This window comes from Caretta caretta, chromosome 3 (assembly GCF_965140235.1).
Source record: "Caretta caretta isolate rCarCar2 chromosome 3, rCarCar1.hap1, whole genome shotgun sequence".
Classification (NCBI taxonomy): domain Eukaryota; kingdom Metazoa; phylum Chordata; order Testudines; family Cheloniidae; genus Caretta; species Caretta caretta.
This window is the reverse complement of record NC_134208.1, coordinates 187,470,072-187,496,975: the sequence shown is the minus strand read 5'-3', so window position 1 is coordinate 187,496,975 and position 26,904 is coordinate 187,470,072. Positions and strand designations below refer to the sequence as shown.

Here is a 26,904-nt window from a genome sequence, read left to right as displayed (position 1 = left end):
CTGTTACTTGCTTTCATCTATACCAACTCCGTCATACATAAATAGCAATGTCCACTGACACATAGAACCCTGCTTGTCACCACCCTGTGGTTTCACCTTAAGCTTGAGCATGAAACATGCAGCGTTAGGACTCAGATGTGTTGAGGGGCTACACCTTCTGTGATAGCAAAAATTATAGTGATGGTTGCAAGGCATCTCATTCTCTCTCTCTCTCATCTCATCTCTATCAAGCATTCTTACAACTACAATACCCAACTGTGGAAGTGAAGAAACAGATTGATAGAGCCAGAAGAGTTCCCAGAAGTCACCTACTACAGGACAGGCCTAACAAAGAAAATAACAGAACGCCACTAGCCGTCACCTTCAGCCCGCAACTAAAACCCCTCCAATGCATTATTAAGGATCTACAACCTATCCTGAAGGATGACCCAACACTCTCACAAATCTTGGGAAACAGGCCAGTCCTTGCCTACAGACAGCCCCCCAACCTGAAGCAAATACTCACCAGCAACCACATACCACACAACAGAACCACTAACCCAGGAACCTATCCTTGCAACAAAGCCCGTTGCCAACTGTGCCCACATATCTATTCAGGGGACACCATCACAGGGCCTAATAACATCAGCCACACTATCAGAGGCTCGTTCACCTGCACATTCACCAATGTGATATATGCCATCATGTGCCAGCAATGCCCCTCTGCCATGTGCATTGGTCAAACTGGACAGTCTCTACGTAAAAGAATAAATGGACACAAATCAGATGTCAAGAATTACAACATTCATAAACCAGTCGGAGAACACTTCAATCTCTCTGGTCACACGATTACAGACATGAAAGTTGCGATATTACAACAAAAAAAACTTCAGAACCAGACTCCAGCGAGAGACTGTTGAATTGGAATTCATTTGCAAATTGGATACAATTAACTTAGGCTTGAATAGAGACTGGGAGTGGCTAAGTCATTATGCAAGGTAACCTATTTCCCCTTGTTTTTTCCTACCCTCCTCCCCCTCAGACGTTCTTGTTAAACCCTGGATTTGTGCTGGAAATGGCCCAACTTGATTATCATACACATTGTAAGGAGAGTGATCACTTTAGATAAGCTATTACCAGCAGGAGAGTGGGGTGGGGGGAGAGAAAACCTTTTGTAGTGGTAAACACCCATTTTTTCATGCTTTGTGTGTATAAAAAGATCTTCTGTACTTTCCACAGTATGCATCCGATGAAGTGAGCTGTAGCTCACGAAAGCTCATGCTCAAATAAATTGGTTAGTCACTAAGGTGCCACAAGTACTCCTTTTCTTTTTGCAAATACAGACTCACACGGCTGTTACTATGAAACCTCTCATTCTAATGTTGTCTTCATTCACAGCTATCCAAAAAATCTCCTTTCCATGTTTGGCCTCAACCCAATGGTGTATTTTAAAAAACAAGGCTGAGGAAAATCTCTTCATCTCTTTTTTCTTATTTGTTCAGAAATGGAAATATAATTTTTCCATTAATTTGGACCCCAATGTTGCAGTGGGTTCAGCCTGGATGGATCCTCATGGTTGGGCAGTTCCCTTGAAGTCAGTTACAAAGATCCACCCATGCTGAACTCATGGCAGGATCAGGTCCAAGCCCAGAAAACCTCACATAGTAGTCCCATTGGCCTCAGTGGGTGGTTAAGGTATTCACACAGGAAACAAAAATTGCCATGATCCATCAAGTCCAATACCATGTCTCTGACAGTGGTCAACATCAGATGCTTCAAAGGAGAGTACAAGCAACTTTAGACAAATGTAGTTTAATCTGCTCCCCACATTATGTGGGCCCGGATTATTGCGGATGATACTAAACTGGGAGGAGTGGTAGATACGCTGGAGGGCAGGGATAGGATACAGAGGGACCTAGACAAATTGGAGGATTGGGCCAAAAGAAATCTGATGAGGTTCAATAAGGATAAGTGCAGGGTCCTGCACTTAGGACGGAAGAACCCAATGCACAGCTACAGACTAGGGACCGAATGGCTAGGCAGCAGTTCTGCGGAAAAGGACCTAGGGGTGACAGTGGATGAGAAGCTGGATATGAGTCAGCAGTGTGCCCTTGTTGCCAAGAAGGCCAATGGCATTTTGGGATGTATAAGTAGGGGCATTGCCAGCAGATCGAGGGACGTGATCGTCCCCCTCTATTCGACATTGGTGAGGCCTCATCTGGAGTACTGTGTCCAGTTTTGGGCCCCACACTACAAGAAGGATATGGATAAATTGGAGAGAGTCCAGCGAAGGGCAACAAAAATTATTAGGGGTCTGGAACACATGACTTATGAGGAGAGGCTGAGGGAACTGGGATTGTTTAGCCTGCAAAAGAGAAGAATGAGGGGGGATTTGATAGCTGCTTTCAACTACCTGAGAGGGGGTTCCAGAGCGGATGGTTCTAGACTATTCTCAGTGGTGGAAGAGGACAGGACAAGGAGTAATGGTCTCAAGTTACAGTGGGGGAGGTTTAGGTTGGATATTAGGAAAAACTTTTTCACTAGGAGGGTGGTGAAACACTGGAATGTGTTGCCTAGGGAGGTGGTGGAATCTCCTTCCTTAGAAGTTTTTAAGGTCAGGCTTGACAAAGCCTTGGCTGGGATGATTTAATTGGGGATGGGTCCTGCTTTTGAGCAGGGGGTTGGACTAGATGACCTCCTGAGGTCCCTTCCAACCCTGATATTCTATGATTCTATGATTCTATGTCTCCTCCTAATCCCTAATAATTAGACTTTATCTTAAACCCTGAATTATAAGGTTTACTACATCTTCCAAAATGCACATTAGCATTCACTATAGCAATGCTGGTTGTTACTGTTAGCCATATCAATATCCAATCCGGTGTTAAATCTTGCTGAGTTTTTGACCTCAACAGCATCCTGTGGCAATGAGTTCCACAGTTCAATTATACATTGTGTGAAAAAAAAAGTATCTTGACTGGTTTGAATTTGCCACCTCTCAGTTCATTAAACACCCTCTTGTTCTTGTGTTCTGAGACAGAAAGAATGGAAACTCCTGATCTACCTTCTCTAGACCATTCATATTGTTATATACTTTTATCATGTTCCCTTTGATTCATCTCCTTTCTAAAGTAAATAACCTTAAACTTTTCGGCCTTCATATGAGTTTTCCCAAGCCCTTCATCATTTTCATGACACTATTCTTCATTCCCTCTAATTCTGCATTTTTTTCTGTTAACTAGGATAACCAGTACAGCACACCCTATTCCAGATGAGGCTGCACCATTTATTTATATAATGGCATTATAATGTTTTCCGTATTAATCTCCATCCTAGACACAATGCACCCTGTGTCCTTTTGACCACAGCAGCTAATGCAGATGTGCCTGACTTCCAATGACAAACTCTCTGGGGCAAGGACCTGCCTTTTATAGCCCCCAATTCCGGCAAGCACTTACATTTGTGAGGAACTTTACACACAGTGGTCTGACTCCTGAAAGCACTCCGGCACATGCTCAACTTGAACAGCACGAGCAGTCCCACTGCAACCAAATTGACCCACTGAGTGCTGAAGTCTCTGGCTCTTCACATTTTGCCTGGAAGGGGACAGCCCGCCCCCCGGAGCTACCGAAATAACGACGCGTTCACATTATTCTCGCTTAGCCTCGGAACAGCCCAGTGCAGTCTGGTGCAAGGGGCGGAGGGGCAGCGGCTGGGGTTTCTTAACAAAGGTGACACGCTCCCCTGTGGGTGGCACCGCTGGGCACGGGGAGATCGCTCCCTAACCGCCTGGCTGTCTCTCCTCCCCCGCAGCGTGCGCCCTAGCCGAAGGGGTTAACTCACTGAGCACGGGGCCGGGAGGGGGCGTTCAATAGACACCACCGGAGCGGGCCCTTGTCACTGAATGCCAGGCCGGCGGGGGGAGCAGGAGCGCCAGGCAGCCTTGCGAGCGCTACCCCGGCGGCGCGCGGAGAGGACGGGCTGGGAGCCGAGCGCGGGGCCAACCTGCTGCGGGAACTCGCTCTCCTCCCCGGCGGCGCTTGCCAGGCTAGCCCAGGTACTAGGTGCCCTCAGAGGAGCCCTGCTCTGCGCTCAGGTAAGGCGCCGCCTGAGCAGCCCACGCGGGAGACGAGGAGCTGGGGGCGCACTGCGAACGGCTCGCCGGGGGCTGGTGGGGTGAGTGCATGCGTGGGGCACAGTCCTGCGGGGGCTGCTGGTGAGTTGCTCTGTGGGCGCCAGAGGCCGGGCAGACCGGGAGAGGGGATGGGATCACTGGGCTCAGGGCAGAACACGACTCTCGCGGGTTCGGGGCGCTGGGTTTCCCCGCTCCCCTCTTCCGTGCGCAGGGGATGGGGGACTGCTTCAGTCTACCTGCTTTGCTTGGAAGCTGTCCGACGTTGGCAACGTTAATCAGAGCATGGGGGGAAGGTTGAGCAGAGAACTTTTCTGAGTTAATTGAAATACGAAGTAACCCGAACTGAAGTTGACTAGATGGGTTTATTTTTAAAAACCTTCTGAGAATGGAATACATTGGAACTTCCCACGCTTAGTTTATAAACTGGTTCTGCCAGGGGCTTGGGGAAAAGTTGAATCCTGACAGATTTTGGGCCCAGGCACATCATGGCACAACAGTGTCACCAACGCTGGATCCGGCACCTGGATCCTGCCGGATCTCCCATTTTTTGACCCAAATCTGAACACCCAGAGAACATGTTTAGTTGCTCCTAGCTACCTTAAAAACCCTGATCCTGTTGCACCCCAGTGCAGCAGCACCACAAAAGCATTTTTGTGGCCACAATATATTGGTAAACATAAATGAATTCCTTGCAATGAAGGGTCAAATACAGTTGGATGGTAATAGTGTGACTGGGAAGTTCATGGCCAAAACTCAGCCAGATTTAGTCACAGGATACATGTTTTTGCAGCACTGTTGCACTATGATACATTGGGATCCGGATGATCGTGGTGGACTAACAGAAACATTATACATTTAGATGGTAAATTGGGGGGAGTAGGCAGCCAGCAGTTAGCCAGATCCAGCAGAGTACACATGCCAAATTAGAGTTGTTGGTAGCTTCCTTGTACCGGCGTGAGTGAAGGTCCAGATTGTTTTGGTGGAATAATGGAAGGTGGTACAGTTTCTGGGTTTGTGGAAAAATTGGGCAAGACCCCGCAGCATCCAGATTTCAGAGCAGAGTTTTTGTGGGATTGTTGCATTAGGATACATCAGGTCTGGATTTTTAAGTTGCAGTCAGAGCAGCTAAACCTGTTATCTGTTTAGATGATGCAGTTTGGGGGACTAGGGCCAAAAATTGTCAGGATGCAGGTTCTAGGTATGTCATTTTGCAGTGCTGTTTCATCAGGGTCTGAGATTTTTTGGTGCGGTAGATAGGGCTACACTTAGTCTCTATTTTGATAATACAATATGGGGGTTGTTTACAAAAACTGGCAGGATCCAGGTAAATCCCATTTTTATCTTTTTCCCCTGGTTCTTTTACCTGTTAGATCTCTCTCACAGATATTTCTGGTGGGACATGAAGTCATTTGAAAATTAATTTTAAAACCAAATCAGATAATTGCAAGAATGTTGGTACTTGGGCTATATTATTTTAGAGAACAGACGCTTGAGTGTGATGCAGTGTTAATTGTTACATTATTTTAATGTCTGTTACTTCAGCTGGGGAAAGATAAAACTGACTAAGACATTGCTAAATCTCAGCCACTTCCTCATAATCTAACAAGGGCTCCATCTTGCCTTCCTTATTCTTCAGTGGAAGTCTTACCCTAGTAAGGAGTGTGGGATATACCCCCATAGCTGGTTATTCTTAGCTTTTTAACAGTAAAAGGTGCTAAACATTGGGTTTCTTTATTTCTTTCTTTCAAGATTCATGATGTTGACAATTATGTTCTTGGCTGCTTTCACTCTTACTACAATAAATTCACAGGAAACTGAAGAAACTATAACATACACGGTAAGATTTAATAGACTTTGAGATATTTATTGCTTAGCAGGGATTCTTTTCTAAATAACCCTCAGAGAAACCATAGTTCTTTGCCAATATAGAATGTTCAGTTCAAAGTTCTTTGACTTTGTATTTTAATTTTAGACTAAGGTGCTTCTCGAGTGAAACCAAGTTTCAGACTTTGAACTTGTTGGTGATACCTTCTGTTTTGAAAGGTTTATTTAGGTACTGAATTAGATGAATTGGACAAAATTATAAGATGAGGCTTTTTCCCTACCTTTCAGAAAGATTTGAACCCTCCGGAAGCATTTTTGTTTTGTTTTATGGATGCAAAAAATAGACTGGAAAATCATAAATGTACAAAGTAAATGTTATCCATAACAGAAAAGGGTATGACATATTGTTATATGCAATTCCAAGTTCTGTGAAATAAGATGCTCAAGCATCTTCAAAATTACAGAAATACTGTATATGACTTATTTAAAACAAATGTATTACATTAATTATAAATATATGAAACATCATATATGTCAGCTACTAGTCAAAATGTGTTGCTCCATTTCTTCTAGGAGATTTCAAGGTGTTTTAACAAAATATAAGTACTTTGTAACTGTAGTCTTAAAATTTAATGCTGTGTGTAAATTATGACATTTTCTAGCTGGTAAATCATCAGTGTCAAGAATAGTTTTGAACAATTATTTGTGTGGCTATGACCAGCTGCTAATAAAATATTGGAAATATGTTCTACTCACACCCTAAAATGGATGTGATAAGAATAGAGGGGCAGGGCTGTCTTCTTTATGTAAGTTACTTTTTCATCTATGTTTGCTCATTTACTTTTGTAATGAATATCACTGGCAGAGTAATGTTTACATTGGCTTGGATCATGAAAAAAAAACAACATTTTCATATTTGACCCCTATTACAAACACAGGCCCTGATCCTGAAACTTGTTTTATGTAGGTGGACTGCTGTTCCTGCACAGAGCCCCACTGAAATCAGTGGGATTCCACACAAGCAAAGAAGGTTGTCCTTGTGGGACAAATTGTAGGATTTTGGCCAAAGAGCCTGATATCATGCAATTGTTGCTCACATAAGTAGTCTCACTGAAGTCAGGGGACTGCTCACTTGAGTAAGTGCTGCAGAATCAGTCTATATGTTATAATTACTTATGTTACAGCAAAAAGCAATTTATAAAATGTGTTAACATAGGGCCTTAAAAGTGAGATTATGCCTAGTACACAGGCTTATTTTCCATTTTTTATTGTGTATTCCCTAAAAAAAAAATCTAGCATTCTTCCAATAAACTTGCCTAGTTTCGTTTAGACCTACCATAACATTTTCAAAAGCCTCTAAGTGATGTAGGCTGCTAAGTGCTATTTTCCAAAGTGGCTTTAGAACTTAGAAGCCCAAACCTCATAGAATGTCAGTGGAACTTAGGCTTTAAGTGCCTAACTCACTTTTAAAAACAGGATTTAGTTGCTTTTGAAAATTGTACCCCTATTACACTATTATTTATGATACATGTACTATATGCATTTAGGGCCAAATCTTGGTTCCACTGAAGTCAATGGCAAAATTCCCATTGACTTTGATGGGAGCGGATTTGGCTCATTAGTATTAAGTACACATTACTTCTGTTGTGCATTAGCAGGAATTGGGTGATTCAGTAAATACATGAATTTGCTTGTTTTCCTTTGGGCTTGGGTTTTCATAGCTACAGTAACTTTTGTGGTGTCAACTCAGCATGCAGTCATTCCTTTAGAGAGCTAGAATTATATTACAATTAGCTGTCCTCTTACCCCCTCCTAACACTAGAGGCTTTTCCCTCCAGCTCACTGCTACATTTGGCAGATCATTGATGTCACCTGTGAATAAACAAAATGTTGTTGTTTCTACTGCTGATTCAATCTCTATTAGTAACAAGTTTCTCAGAACAACTTCAGCATAATACATTGAGCAATATGGATATCAACACTCTGGGTCAAATTTATCCCTGATGTAGCTCCACTAAAGCCAAGGAGATACAGCAAGAACTAATTTGGCTCACTGTGACTAGCTGATTTATTGAGTCAACTCCTTTTCTGCAACACTATGAGAAATAATATATCAAGCAGGACAGACAACACGTACTATATCTTAGTTTATCTATTGATGTTTTACGTCTGTATTCTTGTGCACTTCAACAGCACTATGGTGCTCAGTCAGTTTCCACTAATTGTCATTTGAGATGATAATTAAGCCTCTCAAAAATTAGATCTTGTGTTCTAGAAAATGAATACTTTGGGGCAGAAGGAAGGTGAAGATGCCTTCTAAAAAGTCTGGAACCTTATCCCTCAAACTCTTTCTCACATTTGTAGTCCATACTGATGTGAATAGATACATGGATTTCATGTTTTGTCTCATTTGAACCCTGCAAAGTCTTACTCACATGAGTAGTCCCAGTGTTGCAACTCACAATTTTATCATGAGTCTCACAATACCTGCTGTTTTTCCTAAAGCCCAAGCTCCTGGATTCATATGATTATGTGAGAATCTCAACTTTCTTCTTTAAAAAAAGAAAGTAAGTTTCTAGCCCTCCTGGCTGTAGAGAAAAGCTTAAGAATGTAAACCTTAATGGCTTAAAATCAAGAAGGCAAATAAAAAAGAGTCCACAATTTTTTATTTTTTTAAATCTCATGATTTGGGGCATGACTCATTATTTTTAAGATGGCAATACTCTAGTGACATTGACATCCACAGGACTACTCATGTGAATAAGGCTTGGCAGCATCAAGGTCTTGAACTGGAGTGTCATCTACACCAGTGCTTTTCAAGCTATCTGATATAGGGAACCAGCAGTTTTTGTTTCCAATGTGCGCACAGACTGGCAGCCGATGGCTTGCAGACCAGCACCAGTCCACGGACCACCACTTTGAGTAGCACTGATCTACACTTTATGAGTCAAAGAACTTAAGGTCTGGTCCTGTGAGATCTTGAGAGCCTTCTGCAATTATTGACTTCCCTGGGAACAGAGGATGCTCATCTCTCTGGAGGCACTGAGCACCTTAAAAGATCAGGCCCTAAATTTGTCAATTTAGAATAGACATTAGGCCAACATTTAGGAAAGGATTATTCATTTCCTGTTATAAACTACTTCTTAGTTTTGTTACACAGTAGTACTGCACTGAGATCTATTTTCCTGATATTATGAAAAATATATAACCACCCTGGTTATTGTTTGTTCAGAACACAATTTTCCATAGCAACAACAAACTGCATGAAGTATTTAAAAATATTAATTCATCAGTAATTTTTCTGCATCTCTTTTCTACATAGCAATGTACAGATGGCTATGAATGGGATCCTGTCAGGCAGCGGTGCAAAGGTATAGTAAATCTTTATAAGTGAAAGACTTACTAATGGTATTTTTAGTCCTTTCTCTTGAGTTATCTTCTACATCCGTGTTTTGATGTTTTGGACAATACACGTGTACTTGCATGCCTTGTTACATTACTTGTGTTAATGTCTGTTAAGGTCCCATTTTAAAATATGACTTGTGTTGTTGCTAACCACAGATATTGATGAATGTGAAATTGTCCCAGATGCATGCAAAGGTGGGATGAAATGTGTTAACCACTATGGAGGATACCTCTGTCTACCTAGAACAGCTCAAATTATTGTAAATAATGGACGAGAAGACACAGCTGCTGAATCCACTGGTGGACGAAACAATGTCATTCGACGGACCCCTGCTGATCCTCATCGACCACCTCCAAATCCAACTCACCAAATACAGTGTGCAACTGGGTATGAGCAAAGCGAGCAAAACGTATGCCAAGGTAAGCAACTGCCTTCTATTAAGCTTTACAATCATGTTCAAAGTGAATGACAGAAAATCATACGTATGCAGAATGACAGCAGGGGAGTTTTGTCCTTGCCAGCAATTCCATTGCTGCATCCTAGTATAGTACACATATATAAATGACAAATTTTAAAGAACATCCTAAGGAAATATATTTCACTGTCATAGCTCAAGGTAACAATATTTGTGATTTCCTGCAGCTTTACCAACTCTGGTCCTGCTTCTGCTCCCACTGATGTGAATGAGCAGAATCAGTCCTACTGTTTATACATCTTCATGTAAAACTTAGATAAGCAAATTCAGTTGTATTAAGCATTTGGGGTTACATTAAATGTGTCTGAGATACACTGCACTGAAGAAGGTAGGAAACATAGTACCTGAAAAAGTAAGGGGTATTCTTCCAGTTTCAGAGATAACCTTAAACTATATATTTTCTCTAATTAAAATTTGAATGCATGAAAGATTAATTGCACTATGAACTTTACCTTAGACTCAAACTATAATATAGAATGTTTAGATCACATATATTTAGATCACATTTGCATACAGTCTCTATCTGAAAGACTAGGAAACAAACAGCTGAACAACTTGTGCTCTTCCAATTTTAGAGGAGTAGATCAGCTGAGAGTCTGCTAGCTTACTTCCAATATGAAGGTTATCTAGCCTGTGAAACTATGGCAATGAACAAAATCCATATGAGTGCACATACACCATGCACAGTGCCACAATTCTCAGAGTATTAGCAATGTTAATGTTAATTCAAGAGTCAGACTTGCAACACTATTCTAAACTGAGATGGCTTCTCATTTGTTATTTGTTTAAATAGTTTACTTGAACATCTGTTATTTTTAGAAAGTATACGTTTATGAAAGAAAAGATGTTGGGCTAAATTCTGCCCTTGATTCATAAGCATGGTTTTCAAGCAAGTCAATAGGAAACTTGTGGAGAACTCAAATTGCCCACTGAAACTTGGCCTGCTCATTTTTTCCATCCTCTGGCTTCAAAATCAATGTAATCATATAAAATAGTAGTAAAGTGGCTATAATCAGGGCAAGCTGTGTTACACAGCTGTAGTTCCTTTCTTCTTAGTATTCATTTATACAGTACCAACATCATTTACTTACTAATAAGCAGAAGCGTAATTATTGTAATGGAAACTGTTTTTAGTTAGTACCATAAATCAGTATTTCAACAATGATGCTTCATCTGCCTGACCAGTGTATTTTATGTCTTTAATTTCAGAATTATGGTACATGGCACTGAACTTAATGTGACATTTGTTAACATTCATTTTGTTGAATTTCAATAAGTTATTTCAATTTAATGGATTATTTAATATATTTTATCTATTATAGCGTTCATAAGTAACTCTAAAATGTTTTAAATAGAAGTGTGTTTCCTGCTACATTCTTTTTAGGTTTACAATTATTTAAGGTGCCAGTAGGGAAGTGCTTAATTTTATGTAGTATTAATGCCTTACTGTGTTCTGAGTATTTTGAATTTTGAACTGAATTTATAAAATTCATGGTATAATGAAGGATTAATTTCCTAGGGTTGAACAAAACATTCTAATTTCTTATACCAGCATTTTTTGAGAGGAAGGGTGCTTGTGGTATTAAAGCTTCTTTGGCTTCCAGAAAGCATTTTTCAATTAAAGATAAAATCAGTTTTGTAAAGGCTTTGGTTAACTATAACAATAATTTAACTAACAGTGGCTAAAATCTTAACTTTGGCTAATCATGTTGGAGAAGCAGAATGTATGAACTAAGGATGAAATCTTAGCTCCATTAAAGTCAGTGGATGAATGAATGAATGAATGAACGAACGAATGAATGAATCCCAGTTGCAAAATGGTTAATAGTCACTATGTTTGAAAGAAAGGTTAAGAGGTTTTGGAGGATTTAAAGTACACACACAACTTGGATACTTTCATGCATTGCAATGCTGAAAAGATCTTATAAATGATATTGTTGATCACCAGTGGCCGCACTGAAGATTTACTTGTTGTTAAAAGTTCTTATTTCATATGACAATCGCAGGAAGGGGAATCTGACTTCCGTACATACAGGGCTTGTCTACATGGCATAGAAAAGTGCTCTACGGGGCAGGACATTAACTTGAATGCAGTACCTTTTAGATCACACCAGCAGGGTCTACATGGGGAAGTTAGAGAACAACCCATTAGAGCTTTCTACAAAAAGGACCCTTGTAGCGTGCTTTGCCACACTGTGTAGATAAGCCCACAGTCACACTTAAGGATGTTTTATTGTTTAATTAATAAAAAAAATAGTCCAACTCCTTCTAATTGTTTGCAGATGTATGACATTTTCCTTCCAGTCCAACAACACTAAATAATATTTTACAACCAATGTGAAAGTTTGGGGACCTCTGTTTAAAACAATAGCATGCTCTGAGGAGCTGTATTACTGACATCATGTTGGAGTAAGAAGGGCCTTCTGTTTTAATACAAATGTCCACTCCCTTTTCAAACATTCCATAGCTATGGTATGATCATCCAAATAACTTCACTTTGGTCTATACATTTGGAATAAATGAGTATCTAAAGATTAATCACATTTGCATTCAATTTACTTCAATTTTCAACAAATCTTAGTCAACGGATAAAGTTTAAAGATACACAGTGGGCCCAGATTCTGTTTCTACTGACATGAAAGGCAAAAGTTTCATTGACTTCAAGCTCTTCCTACAATAATGCTGCGACTAATGTGACTTGCAAAAAAGAGAAATTTAGCTATTCATCTGTAATATTTCAGCCATTTTTGTTATTTAAAAGAAAAGACATGAAAATTATTAAGATATTTCACTTTGATTAGTATCTACTGTCCATATATGGTATAGTAAGTACTTCTCAGGTGGTTTTTGCAACATACAATCTACCATATTTATCCAAAAACCAAATCTCTATTCATAATGCATCCTACATCAGATACATAATACAAAATTGAAAAATAGTATGAATATATACTTATATGATAGGAAAGATTAGTCTTTTGCCTTAAGTCATATATTGCAAAGCAAAGATCTTTATATAAATGCTTACAGTAAAATTAGGTGTCTGATTTAAATTCAAAAAAACTCAGAAAATTCAGTTTAAAAATAATCAGTTAGGTTTAAAATATGCCCTTAATTTGCTCTATTTTGTCTGATTAATACAGACAACTTCCACTGACAAAACTGAGTTCACATTACTTCTAAAACAGCTCTCCCTGTTGCATTCAAGTTGTTACTGAATTCCTGAGCTAAGTAGACAAACCTTTATTTAGCATGCTGACTGGTTTCTAAACTGCTCAGCTCTTCTAACACTGGTAAATGTGAGGGGTAGTGGGAGAACATCACCCAAAGAGGGAAGAAGCAGCAAGATTACTGAACAGAAATAGCAGAGGAAATAAATTTTTAAATAAACTTTGAGTTAACTAACGGCCACCGACATTTATTTATGATACGGGGGGAGAAACACATTAAAGTTTTCCCATTAACTTTAGGGAGGCCAGGATTTCACCTCTCCTGTATACAAGGAGTATACATATTTTACTTTTACTATATTGTTCAGATCACTGAGGACCTGATCTCATTGAATTCAATGGCAAAACTCCCAATGACTTTGATGGTGCAGGATCTGGCCTATACATAACTACTAGTTTTGGCTGGAATGGCGCGATGATCAAAATGTACCTTAACGCACAAATACACTGCTATGTTTGAGAAGGAAAAAATACATTTTGTACCATCCTATCATGAAAGCTCCACAAGCAGCTCAGTAAACAAACTATTATTTTGCTCTCCAACCTGCCTGTAACCTTTGGTATTATGTACAAACTGTGTTTTTGGAGTAGCGTGGAACAAGCCCTGAGTATATGAAAGAGTACCGTGTGTGTTCGAAATACTTCTATTTCACCACTAAACGTATCCTCTAGAGCACGCAAGTATTTTAGGTGTTCCATCATTATTTGCAGCCTAGTATACAATTGGTCTTGTAAAAGGTGCATTTGAGTTTGTGCATTTTGATTTTTTCTAAACTGATACAGTTAGCTTCTATTTGCTGTATAGCCTCTTTTTGTGTTTTTTCTGGTAACAGCCTACATAATTATCTACCACATTCAATCCAGGATTTTACCTAGAGAAGTAGAATTAGTGCTAATTAATGTCACAATCCCTGGGCCAATTTGTTTGTTGTTTTTTTCCCACACAGATATTAGTTTACATTATGGACATTAATTACACATTATGGTCTTGACTCAGCAAAGCACTTAACCAGTTGCTTAGCTTTGGCTTCAGTGGAACTTAAGCATGTGTTTACTGAATTAGGGTCTATGTTAAGACACCTTTGTGATGCTTTGGTGTTCAAGCCAGACCAGTAAGGGGTTGTGTCACTGCCTGTGCTACTGTGGCTTACAACCCTAACACCAACAGCCAGCATATAAACATGCAGGTCACACCCTGGCTTCCACCGCCCAGTTACTCTTTGCAGGGTGACCCCAACGCCCACATAGTCCCAATTTTCCCCAAACCGTCTGCCCTGTAGTGTCCAGCCCTCTTGCTGAACACTTATGGATGTTATTAGGTTCACTGCTTCTTTAAAGAGACAGTGCCCAGCAGTTTATTTCCTTAACTGGAGTTAACAAACACTCCATTTTAATCAAAGTATTGGATTGTTTTCTAGTAAAAGTAAAACAAGTTTATTAAACAAAAAGTCATTGGTTTAAGTGATACCAAGTATAAGGAATAAAGGTAGAAAGGGTTACAAGCAAACAAAAATAAAAATATGCTTCTAAGTCTCTAAAACCTAATTTGACAAACTAGAGTCTCTTTTTTCAAAGTGTTTCTCACCAAGTGTCTTCTCCAGAATCTCTGGCCAGGCCCCTTCCCAGAGCTCAAAGTGGTCAGTCTCTTGTCTTCTCAGGTGAAGGGGTTCTGTCCCCCTCTCTCTATAGTAGTAAATCTTCAAAATGTATTCTTCTGAAGGGTATCCCCAGATAAAGTTCTGTTTCCCTCCTGATTGTAGACACCATGTTGTCTGGTGTAGACTCTATGCTGGTTCCTCCCCTTCTGGTGCTTTTTCCAATGCAAATGATTTCTTCCTGCAACCTCCAATACAAATGAGTATCATATAGACTTTGGTCATACCTGATTTGAGGTGTTGGCCTCTTTCTTCTGTCTGGGGAAAAACAGTTTATCAACGTCCCTGACACTCCTGGTTTAAACACACACATTTTAGTCACATGTTTCCAACACCGCTATAAAGTTCTTTGTGGGTTTGCCATACATACGTGACACAAGAATATTAATGATCAGTGAGTTACTAGTTTTCTAATGGTATATTACATGCCACTTTTGAGGTAAATATCATGACAACAATGTGCCAGCTGGCAATGCGGTGGATCTAGGAGTCATAAACTTCTTGTTCCCCTTAGCCCATCCTCTGGGGTCGGGTCATCCTGCAAGCATCTTGCTATCTTTGTCCATCCAAGACAGCCCTAAGGTCCATCCATTGCTTCCTAGGCTTTCTTCAGGGTCTCTTTCCTGCCAGCATCTCCTTCCATGCTGTCTTCACCAGGCCCTCTTCATTCATCCTCAGTATGTGTCTGAACCAGCGAAATCACACTTCCTGGATTTTGTCAGTCACGGAATGACTTTGACTTCTATCCTAATGCTTTCATTTCAAAATCTGTCTTTGTGTAACTTGCATTGTGTGAAGATATCTTGAACACCTGTAGGCCATCTCTCTACCAGCCATGCTTTTACACCATACAGCATGGTGGGGTGCACCATAGTATTATACGGTTGGGCTTTCAGTCGCAGTGTCATACACAACACCTGAGGTGTTATTCAGCACTATTCCAGCACTCCCCAGTCTGGACTGTCTCACATTCAAGCTCACTATCTTCCATAAACCAGCCACCAGAGTACTTGAACAGATCAGTTTGGTGTAGACATGCTCCATTAATCTCTACATCCAGTTTCCCTGCAGCACTTCTGCTGACCCACATTACCTCACTCTTAGTCATGTTCATCCCATGCCTGTTTAGCTGGCCATACTTTTATACTGGTATAATTTTTCCTATATTAAGAAGCCATTTATGAAATATTTTATTATTTATTAAAGGGGCACTATCAAGCAGTTAACATTTGACCATTGTTACATGAATAAAGCATTCATACTGACCTCTTAATTGGAAAAGTTGACAACCTTAACTGTAATGCTGTTGTTGTTCTAGTAAGAGTTATTACACTTTTCTGCTGACATCAGAAAAAGACTATACTTGCTCACTTACATGGTGAAAAGGTAATAAAAATTGTTGTAATACCCTTTTATTGACATCAGTGAACAGGAATGGCCTTTTAATGACAGTAGTGATCTAGCATTTCTAAAGCATGTTCAAAGCATCTTTGGAGAATCCTCCTCTCTTTGCTGTGAAATTAATATACCATCATGGTATAATCTTCTATGCTCCAGCAAGGAACTACAATAACTTCTTCATAGAGCCAAAACAAATATTTTTATTTGGTTAACTTCAAATGGTTCCTTTTTGCCGCCATTTCTATAAAAGCTCTACATGAGGAACTCCCAATTGACTAAAGTGAGTTACAGCTGAAAGAGGGCTTGCAGATTTAGACCACTGATTATTTTGAAATCCTAAACAAATTATACTTTTTCCTATTTATAGATACAGGGTAACATTTTCAAAAGTGCTTAAGATACTTAAGATACTAAATCCCATTTTCAGAAGTGACTTGAGTGCATGGAAGCCTAAGTCTCACTGGAAGCCAAAGTCATGTCAGTATGGGCCAATCTTCCAGCTGTAATTGGCCTGTCACAACAGCCTCTTGTAAGGATTACTTCTGCTAAGGGCAGGAATAATCTTGCAAGAAATGAGGTAACTTGAGAAATGGGGCCAAGAGGCCCATATTTTAAAAAGAACTGACTATGGTCAAGCTCAGTTCTAAAGTCCTTCCAACCAACAAAGACCTTTTTTGGTAAAGAAAAAAACTTTTTAGAAAAAAGGCCTGGTTATTGATTTTAGAGACACAGTACAAAGTAAAGTCCCTTCATAAATGCCTTCAGTTCCTCAAACTGCTTATTCAGTCAAATTCATGATTAAAAATAAGCAAAACAAAAGTACAGGAATTCGTAGCAATCCATTAGGGAAAGGAAAAGTAGTTTTCCCCTAGCAGCAGATTTCCTAAGAGGCTGTGTGCCTTCATTATATGTGACAGTTGAAAATCAGATGTATGGAAAACCTGCAAATCAGGAACTGTGCAGACCTGAGAGAATCCACAGAAGGGTGCAACATTTTTGCCCCACTTGGACAAATCTTCCCCCTTCCCACCAAGTACACATACATGACATAGGTGGCCTGAATTTGGGGCAGCAATATACAGCCCACACATAGGATGAATAGTCATGAAGTTATTGTTGTCAAGAAGAGCTTAAGTGGCTGTCGTATAGTCACTCTGAGATCATCTATTATATATTTTCTTTCCCTATTAACCAGAAAATCATTGCTTTGGAAAGAAAACAAAGAAAAATATTTGCCATAATTTGTTAATAAATGTCAACCTGAGCAAACACCTTACATGCTTAAGAGTCATGCTGTACCTTTTAGTTTATATTTTAACCTAACTAAAAATACAGTAGGGATTTTCAAATTACGGAGTTAAAAAATAATTAAGTATACCTGTAGTTATTATAAAATAGCTTTTATACTCATTCACAGTTTTGTGTTTTGTTGCCATGTTGTTGATCTCAACTCATGTTAAAGGTGGTTCTGTTGTAAGTATAGTGGGGAAGTGTTTAATTTTTGTTATGTATGATTATATGGTAAAATGTGTACATTTGAAGCTGAGAAAAGATACTAAAAAATTGTGTTACAGATTTATTTTGTAAAGTTATAGTGCCAACAAAAGAAAAGATTCTTGAGACATACAAGAGAATTGGGCCTTCCCTGGCATAATGCATTCCAAGGAGCTTTTAATTAAGCATTTTTTAGTACTAAAAGTTCACTAGAGCTGTTTTTATCGCTGTTTTGAATAAGTAACCTTACCCCATAGGAAATGTCATCATATTCAGCAAGCTACCAGTACTTGGAAATATGGTCTGATAACTAAGTTTTGTGGCTGGAAATTAGCTGTTTGGCATTCTCTTCTTTTACATTTATTTTTCCTCATTTTCAAATCTGTATAGGGTTTTTGGAAGGGACATCCTGTACTTGTTTGCCCAAGTATGACAGTGTGGCCATAGACTGCCCTCAGTATACACCGAAAATTCTCATTAATAATGGGAATTAAATGTGGGAGTAAGAAAAGTGTGTGCCCTTAGACAAGAAATGTTAAAACAGTTGCTTTGCATTTCAGGGCTTCCCAAAGTTATCTGTATTACAGCAGAAGGCTCCCTGAATGAGTGAAATTCAGCCTGTACAGTAAAAAGAAAAGGAGTACTTGTGGCACCTTAGAGACTAACCAATTTATTTGAGCATGAGCTTTCGTGAGCTACGGCTCACTTCATCGGATGCATCGGATGCATCTGTAGCTCACAAAAGCTCATGCTCAAATAAATTGGTTAGTCTCTAAGGTGCCACAAGTACTCCTTTTCTTTTTGCGAATACAGACTAGCACGGCTGTTACTCTGAAACCAGCCTGTACAGTGATACCATCTGAGCCTTTTGCATTACTTAAGACACATATAATGCAGGTCTCAAGTGCAAAGGACCTTGCAGAGGCCTTCTTTAGTAGGTGAATTTCATGTCTAATTCATGACGTGGTAATATATGATTTTAGCATGTCTGACACTACACTTGATGCTAAAAGAAAAGGAGTACTTGTGGCACCTTAGAGACTAACCAATTTATTTGAGCATGAGCTTTCGTGAGCTACAGCTCACTTCATCTGTAGCTCACGAAAGCTCATGCTCAAATAAATTGGTTAGTCTCTAAGGTGCCACAAGTACTCCTTTTCTTTTTGCGAATACAGACTAACACGGCTGTTCCTCTGAAACCTACACTTGATGCTGTTATCCAGTGACTGAATCATAGAATCATAGAATATCAGGGTTGGAAGGGACCCCAGAAGGTCATCTAGTCCAACCCCCTGCTCGAAGCAGGACCAATTCCCAGTTAAATCATCCCAGCCAGGGCTTTGTCAAGCCTGACCTTAAAAACCTCTAAGGAAGGAGATTCTACCACCTCCCTAGGTAACGCATTCCAGTGTTTCACCACCCTCTTAGTGAAAAAGTTTTTCCTAATATCCAATCTAAACCTCCCCCACTGCAACTTGAGACCATTACTCCTCGTTCTGTCATCTGCTACCATTGAGAACAGTCTAGAGCCATCCTCTTTGGAACCCCCTTTCAGGTAGTTGAAAGCAGCTATCAAATCCCCCCTCATTCTTCTCTTCTGCAGGCTAAACAATCCCAGCTCCCTCAGCCTCTCCTCATAAGTCATGTGTTCTAGACCCCTAATCATTTTTGTTGCCCTTCGCTGGACTCTCTCCAATTTATCCACATCCTTCTTGAAGTGTGGGGCCCAAAACTGGACACAGTACTCCAGATGAGGCCTCACCAATGTCGAATAGAGGGGAACGATCACGTCCCTCGATCTGCTCGCTATGCCCCTACTTATACATCCCAAAATGCCATTGGCCTTCTTGGCAACAAGGGCACACTGCTGACTCATATCCAGCTTCTCGTCCACTGTCACCCCTAGGTCCTTTTCCACAGAACTGCTGCCTAGCCATTCGGTCCCTAATCTGTAGCTGTGCATTGGGTTCTTCCGTCCTAAGTGCAGGACCCTGCACTTATCCTTATTGAACCTCATCAGATTTCTTTTGGCCCAATCCTCCAATTTGTCTAGGTCCTTCTGTATCCTATCCCTCCCCTCCAGCGTATCTACCACTCCTCCCAGTTTAGTATCATCCGCAAATTTGCTGAGAGTGCAATCCACACCATCCTCCAGATCATTTATGAAGATATTGAACAAAACCGGCCCCAGGACCGACCCTTGGGGCACTCCACTTGATACCGGCTGCCAACTAGACATGGAGCCATTGATCACTACCCGTTGAGCCCGACAATCTAGCCAGCTTTCTACCCACCTTATAGTGCATTCATCCAGCCCATACTTCCTTAACTTGCTGACAAGAATACTGTGGGAGACCGTGTCAAAAGCTTTGCTAAAGTCAAGAAACAATACATCCACTGCTTTCCCTTCATCCACAGAACCAGTAATCTCATCATAAAAGGCGATTAGATTAGTCAGGCATGACCTTCCCTTGGTGAATCCATGCTGGCTATTCCTGATCACTTTCCTCTTATGCAAGTGCTTCAGGATTGATTCTTTGAGGACCTGCTCCATGATTTTTCCAGGGACTGAGGTGAGGCTGACTGGCCTGTAGTTCCCAGGATCCTCCTTCTTCCCTTTTTTAAAGATTGGCACTACATTAGCCTTTTTCCAGTCATCCGGGACTTCCGGATGATGTTTGCAGTATCCTGAATACAGAGTGAGCTTATTCAAGGTTTTTTGTGTGGGTGATGTGCATGCCTGGGTCAGAGGAGAATTCCTGTTAAAACTAGTTAACTGTTAATGTGTTCAGTCAAGTTTCAATGGATAGTAGCAGCAGTGAGGAGTATGTTGAAGTGAAAGTTTTTAGCTTGGATGATCTCAGGAATGTGCACTGTAGTCTGTAACCAAAGTCTTTAATCTGCGTTTTCAAAAGTAGTCAACAAGTGACCACCCATACATTTATTGAACGCCACCTCCTCAAAAACAGGAGCTGAACTGTCTGTTTATTATATTTGAATAAACAAATTAGTCCTTCATACACAGTGATACAATTCATTTTTTAAATTAATTAACATATTTCTTTTGCCTATCAGCAGCTATAAATCAGATTCATACAAAAAAGCTCAATAAGATTGATGGAAACACTATTGCAGAACAACTGGTGTTAATATAAAGAGCATTTTAGCCCCATTTGCAGGTTCCAGTCCAATAGTTCAAAACTAGAAGACTTACAGAAGTCTAAAAAAATTGGAGGGGAGAAATGGAAGGCACAATGCCAAAAAACCAAGCGGCAGAATGAATAGCTAATTGCTGCAGATTCCATACCACTAAACAATTAACATGCAGTAGAGTCATTAGTGAGTCAATCTCATATTGGTCTATACTGACAGCATTAGCATAACCTTAGAATGGAAAAGTTGATAGTCTTTTTTAAACTAACCTTTTTTTTTTTAGATGTTCTCAAATAAGCCAATATTTAATAAAGGACACATGGAGGGAAAAGAAGACAGGAGTGAGTGGACGCTGTTAAGTGGGGTTTTCAATTGAGATAAAATAGCTCAAGCAAGCTAACTTGACGGGAAAAGGCACCTTTTCCCTAGTCTAAACAAGTCTTTGTGGGCAATTTGAACCTCTGGATGCTAAGAAGAAGCAATCAGAATGGAATATATTGATAGAAAGTAAATTATAGTTCATACACTAGATTTTTTTCTGCAACTCCTTTGATATGGTATCTTTCTGTGTTTAACTGCCTGAAAACAGTAAATAGGATGATAAAGCTACCATATCTTGGCACATTTTATCCACCACATTTTTAAAAAATTGATAAGCATTTATTTTCACCAAGTGTCTTAAAATACAGTGTGGCAAATTGCCAGCACACTATAATGGGTCTCGTGCTTTCTCTTCTTCTGGGGGGGGTTCACGGCACCATTTCTTGCCCCTGAACTGGGGTATTAATTGCCCCACTAGTGTCCTGGAGGAGGGGAGAGGAGAGGGAGGGACCCGGGCCCGCCCTGTACTCCGGGTCCCAGACCAGAGGCCCTAGGGATAGCAGTAAACCGCTTGAACTAGCGGTTCCTTCCCCTGGACTACTTCCCTCTCCTGCCCTTCAGCTTGCGGGGCTTCCTGCCCTCCCTCTGTACAAACCAGGTGTCCCTTTACCTAGGGTCTTGGTCTTCTTAGCCCACCGCAGCACTTATCCAAACTCTCCTCTGCTTCCCTCCAAACTGCTCTCTGCTCCAACACCAAACCACTCTGCTTCAACTCCTCCTCTTATCTGATTGAAGCAGGGGGGTTTTATCAGGTGACTGGCTTCAGGTGCTCTAATTGGCTTCAGGTGCTTTAATTAATCTATAGCAAACTTTCTTCCCTCTCCCTTCTGACACTCTCCTGTTGCCCTCTTGCCATGCTGTATCACATATCTTCCCCCCGTCCCCCCACCCCCACTCAACACCATGGGGTTGGGCTACTTGGGATGAGAGGCAGTGCTGTCGTGATAGGTCATCAGCATTGCCATGTTGGCTTCAGGACTGTACCCAAAAATGGAAGGGCTGCAGGGATAGGAACCACCTAGTCACGCTTGTGTTCTTCTCCTTGTTTCTGTGCATCCACTGGAGAGGGGCATGGTCTGTCACGAGGGTAAACCGCCTCCCCAGTAGGTAGTAGCAGAGAGTCTCCATAGCCCATTTTACTGCCAGACATTCCTTTTCAACAATGGCGTACTTTTGTTCCCTGGGGAGGAGTTTCAGGCTGAGGTACAAGATTGGGTGTTCCTCCTCCCCTAACATCTGCGAAAGGACGGCTCCTAGCCCTACCTCCAAGGCATCTGTTTGTCGGACAAATTCCTTCTCGAAGTCTGGGGCTATGAGTACTGGATGGCAGCAAAGGGCTGTCCTTAAATCTGCAAATGCTTCTTCTGCCGCATCAGTCCACTTTATTATCTCGGGGCCCCGAGCCTTTATCAAATCCATCAATGGCCCTGCTCTTGTGGCCAAATGAGGGATGAATCTCTGATAGTATCCTGTTATCACTTGACATGCTCTGACCTGCTTTTTGCGGACTGGTCGAGGCCAACCTTGTATTGCCTCCACTTTGTTCCATTGGGGTTTCACCAAACCCCTCCCAACTACATACCTGAGGTATCTGGCCTCAGCTAGTCCTATCACGCACTTGAGAGGGTTGGCAGTGAGGATGGCCTTCTGCAGGGCATCTAGCACCGCTTCTACTTTTCCTATGTGCATTTCCCAGTCAGGGCTATGGATGACTATGTCATCTAGATAGGCGGCAGCATACTTGGCATGGGGTGCAATTTGTCCATAAGTCATTGGAATATTGCAGGGGCCCCATGGAGTCCAAAAGGGAGGACAATGTATTGGAACAAGCCATCGGATGTAGAGAAGGCAGTCTTTTCCTTGGCATTCTCGGCCAGGGGAATTTGCCAATATCCTTTGGTCAGGTCCAGAGTGGTTAGATATCGGGCCTTGCCTAACTGATCAACTAGCTCGTCAATGCGTGGTATCAGATAGGCATCGAATTGGGATACTTCATTCAACTTCCGGAAGTCATTGCACAACCTCAGAGTGCCGTCAGGCTTGGGGACTCGGATGATAGGCCTGGACCACTGGCTGTGGGATTCTTCAATAACCCCAAGTTCCAGCATCTTCTTCACTTCTGTCCTAATTTCTTCCCTTTTAGCTTCCAGTATTCGGTATGGTCTTATCATCACCCTTACTCCGGGACTGGTGACAATATGATGTTGGATCAGTGTTGTACAGCCCAGCTGTGTACAGAACACGTCCTGGTTCCATTGGATCACATCAATGACTTCTGTTCATTGTTCTGCAGTTAACTCAGGAGATATCTTCACCTGCCCCTGTGGGTCGTCTGTCTGGGGTGGAGCTCCCCGAATGACCAGGCACGTCTCTCGGTCACACCAGGGCTTCAGTAGGTTGATGTGGTAGATTTGCTCCGGCCTTCGGTGGTCTGGTTTTCTGACCTTATAGTCCACCTCCCCAATAGCTTCAACTATCTCATATGGTCCATGCCAGCTGGTTAGGAGTTTGCTTTCTGCTATCAGCACTAGCACCATCACCCATTCCCCCGGCTGAAATCTCCATACTTTCGCCCGACGGTTGTAATATGGGCCTCTTGTGCTTTTTACCAAATGTTCTCATACTATAGGGGTTACTCGAGTTATTCACTCTCTCATCTGTGTCACATGCTCAATGACATTCTTTCTTGGGTTGGGTTGTTCTTCCCAATCTTCCTTGGCAATATCTAACATTCCGCATGGGTGGCATCCGTATAGTAGTTCAAAGGGAGAGAAACCAGTGGACACCTGCGGGACTTCCCATATAGCAAACATTAGATATGGTAGAAGGGTATCCCAGTCTTTTCCATCCTGTGCTACCAACTTCCGGATCATACTTTTAAGGGTACGGTTAAACTGCTCGACCAGTCCATCTGTTTGTGGATGGTAGACTGAGGTCCGTATGGGCCTGGGTCCCTCCCTCTCCACTCCCCTCCTCTAGGACACTAGTGGGGCAGTTAATACCCCAGTTCAGGGGCAAGAAACAGTGCCCTGAACCCCCCACCCCCAAGAAGAGAAAGCACGAGACCCATCATAGTAGTGCCGGCAGTTTGCCACACATGGTGTTAGTGGTGGGATCTATGAGCTGAGACTTAAACCAGGGTTAGCCAAAACCCTCCCATCCCTAAGATGGACGACATGATCAAGGCCCTAATACAAGCTACCACAGCCCAGCAGGAGGCTACCTGGACCCAAGCAACCGCCCAACAGGAGGTGACTCAGATGCAGCAGGAGACTAATCATCTGTTGATGAGTCAGGCTGCCCAGGACCAAGCCCTGCTGCAAGAGCTGGTGAACCAGATGAAGGTCCTTAGGGAGCTGAACCACAACTGCGTTGGGACCCGGACCGTACAGGCCAGCCACTGCCTACAGAAAATGACATGGGAGGATGATGTGGAGGCATACCTCCCCGCTTTTGAAAGAGCAGCCCTGAGGGAGGCTGGCCCTCAGATCAGTGATCTGGTATCCTCGCCCCGTTCCTGTGTGGGGAGGCCCAGAAGGTCTATTACAATATGGCCGCGGAGACTGCAGCAAATTACCCACAGCTGAAGGCAGAGATCCTGGCCAGATCTGGAGTAACAACAGCATTGCGAGCCCAGAGGTTCCATGAGTGACAGTACACAGAGGACAAGACACCCCAATCGCAATTGTTTGAACTGATCCACCTGACCCGGAAATGGCTGTGCCCTGAGGCCCTGAGCTCTGAGAAGATGATGGAGCTCCTGGTACTGGACCAGTATATGAGGGGGCTACCAACAGGCCTCAGGGCTTGGGTTGGCCAGAATGACCCCTCCACCTAGGATGAGTTGGTCTCCCTCGTGGAAAGACAGCTGGCAGCCCGCAAACTGTTCCAGACCCCAGGGGGTGAGACACGGCAACCCAGGAAGCCAGTCCCAAACCCCAGGCCCCAGACTGTCGAGAACTCCAGGAGAACCATAACTGGGAGGAAAGACACCGAGGAATGGCCCGAGGCCAAGAAGGGACCTGGGGGTTTGGAAAGAGAGGGCTGGGCGGGCTGGCCAAAAAGCCCCAGGCAGAGGGCGGCAACCAGAATAAGGGGCGGTGTTACAAGTGTGGGGAATTGGGGCATACATCAGCCCAGTGCCCCAACAGGGAAGAGCCTATACAATGTAATCTGTGGGATCATGGGGAGCAATGTAGCCTAATCAGCCTGGTAGGGGTCATAATGACCTTGCATGGGTATACAAGATCAGTAAAAATGAATGGTATTCAGACCATAGCATTAGTAGATTCTGGGAGTGCTGTCATGCTGGTCTCGGGGAAGTTGGTGGGGCAAGACCAACTAACCCAGGCCAAAAACACAGGGGTAACGTGAGTACATAGTATCATAAATTTCTACCCCACAATCCCGGTACAGATTGAGATCCAGGGGAATACTCCCAGGGTGACTGCAGGGATGGTCCCCAGGCTCCCCTACCCTGTCTTAATTGGTAAGGACTTCCCCAGGTTTGAGAGCTTACTCCCCGCAATAGAACCAGGGGAGGGTAGCAACCCCCGGGCTGAGATGGAGGCACCTACAGATAGCTTCACCGCAAAGTTTGCCGAATTTGCCCCAGAGTTATTCTCATCCCCCAGAAAACCTGAAAGTCTAGGTGGGAAAGGAGGGCAGATAAAAGATTAGGAACCAGAATTCTAGCAGAGAACCAGAAAACCTCCCTTGTTGGTAGGCGAACCTGTTCAGGAGGCCAGGAGATAATTCAGGTCAGTGAGGACTGGGAGGCAGTTCCTAGCCCAAATAGGGGCAACACAGGGGGCGGAGTAGAAACAGGCCCCCTGGAATTAGGTCAGATCGGTACCGCACATGAGAATTTCGGGCATGTCAAGGTTCCTTCCCCACTCTGAACTCTAGGGTACAGATGTGGGGACCTGCATGAAAGACCCTCTAAGCTTATTCTTACCAGCTTAGGTTAAAAACTTCCCCAAGGTACAAACTTTGCCTTGTCCTTGAATCGTATGCTGCAACCACCAAGCGTTTTAAACAAAGAACAGAGAAAGAGACCACTTGGAGATGTCTTCCCCCAAAATATCCCTCCAAGCCCTACACCCCCTTTCCTGGGGAAGGCTTGATAAGAATCCTCACCAATTGGTACAGGTGAACACAGACCCAAACACTTAGCTCTTAAGAACAATGAAAAATCAATCAGGTTCTTAAAAGAAGAGTTTTAATTAAAGAAAAGGTAAAAGAATCACCTCTGTAAAATCAGGATGATAAATACCTTACAGGGTAATCAGATTCAAAACATAGAGAACCCCTCTAGGCAAAACCTTAAGTTACAAAAAGATACAAAAATAGGAATATACATTCTATCCAGCACAGCTTATTTTACCAGCCATTAAACAAAAGGAAATCTAACGCATGTTCTAGCTAGATTACTTACTGTCTTAACAGGAGTTGTAAGTCTGCATTCCTGATCTGTTCCCGGAAAAAGCATTACACAGACAGACAGAGCCCTTTGTTCCCCCACCCATCCAGATTTGAAAGTATCTTGTCCCCTTGTTGGTCATTTTGGGTCAGGTGTCAGCAAGGTTACCTTAGCCTTTACAGGTGAAAGGGTTTTGCCTCTGGCCAGGAGGGATTTTATAGCACTGTATACAGAAAGGTGGTTACCCTTCCCTTTGTATTTATGACAGGGCAGGACCAAGCCAATGACCCGCTATATGTGAATGTGAGGGAGGAGGTAGTGGAAGTAAATAGCGTACCTGTGGAAGGAA

General features: G+C 42.2%; 1 protein-coding gene across 3 annotated transcripts in view; it reads left to right on the top strand.

The window, feature by feature from the left end:
- Positions 1-3,823: 3,823 nt before the first annotated feature.
- The window catches only part of EFEMP1 (EGF containing fibulin extracellular matrix protein 1), a 92,046-nt gene continuing 68,965 nt past the window's right edge, over positions 3,824-26,904 (top strand). Inside the window, exons 1-4 of one of the 3 annotated variants that reach the window (XM_048842823.2) lie at positions 3,824-4,155; positions 5,864-5,951; positions 9,261-9,309; positions 9,500-9,763. In XM_048842823.2, coding sequence (XP_048698780.2) covers positions 3,884-4,155; positions 5,864-5,951; positions 9,261-9,309; positions 9,500-9,763 — 673 coding nt within the window. In that variant the 5' untranslated portion in view covers positions 3,824-3,883. Of the gene's footprint in view, positions 4,156-4,176; positions 4,196-5,863; positions 5,952-9,260; positions 9,310-9,499; positions 9,764-26,904 lie in introns of those variants that run through there. The other 2 variants (XM_048842824.2, XM_075127196.1) reach the window with 2 other exon arrangements.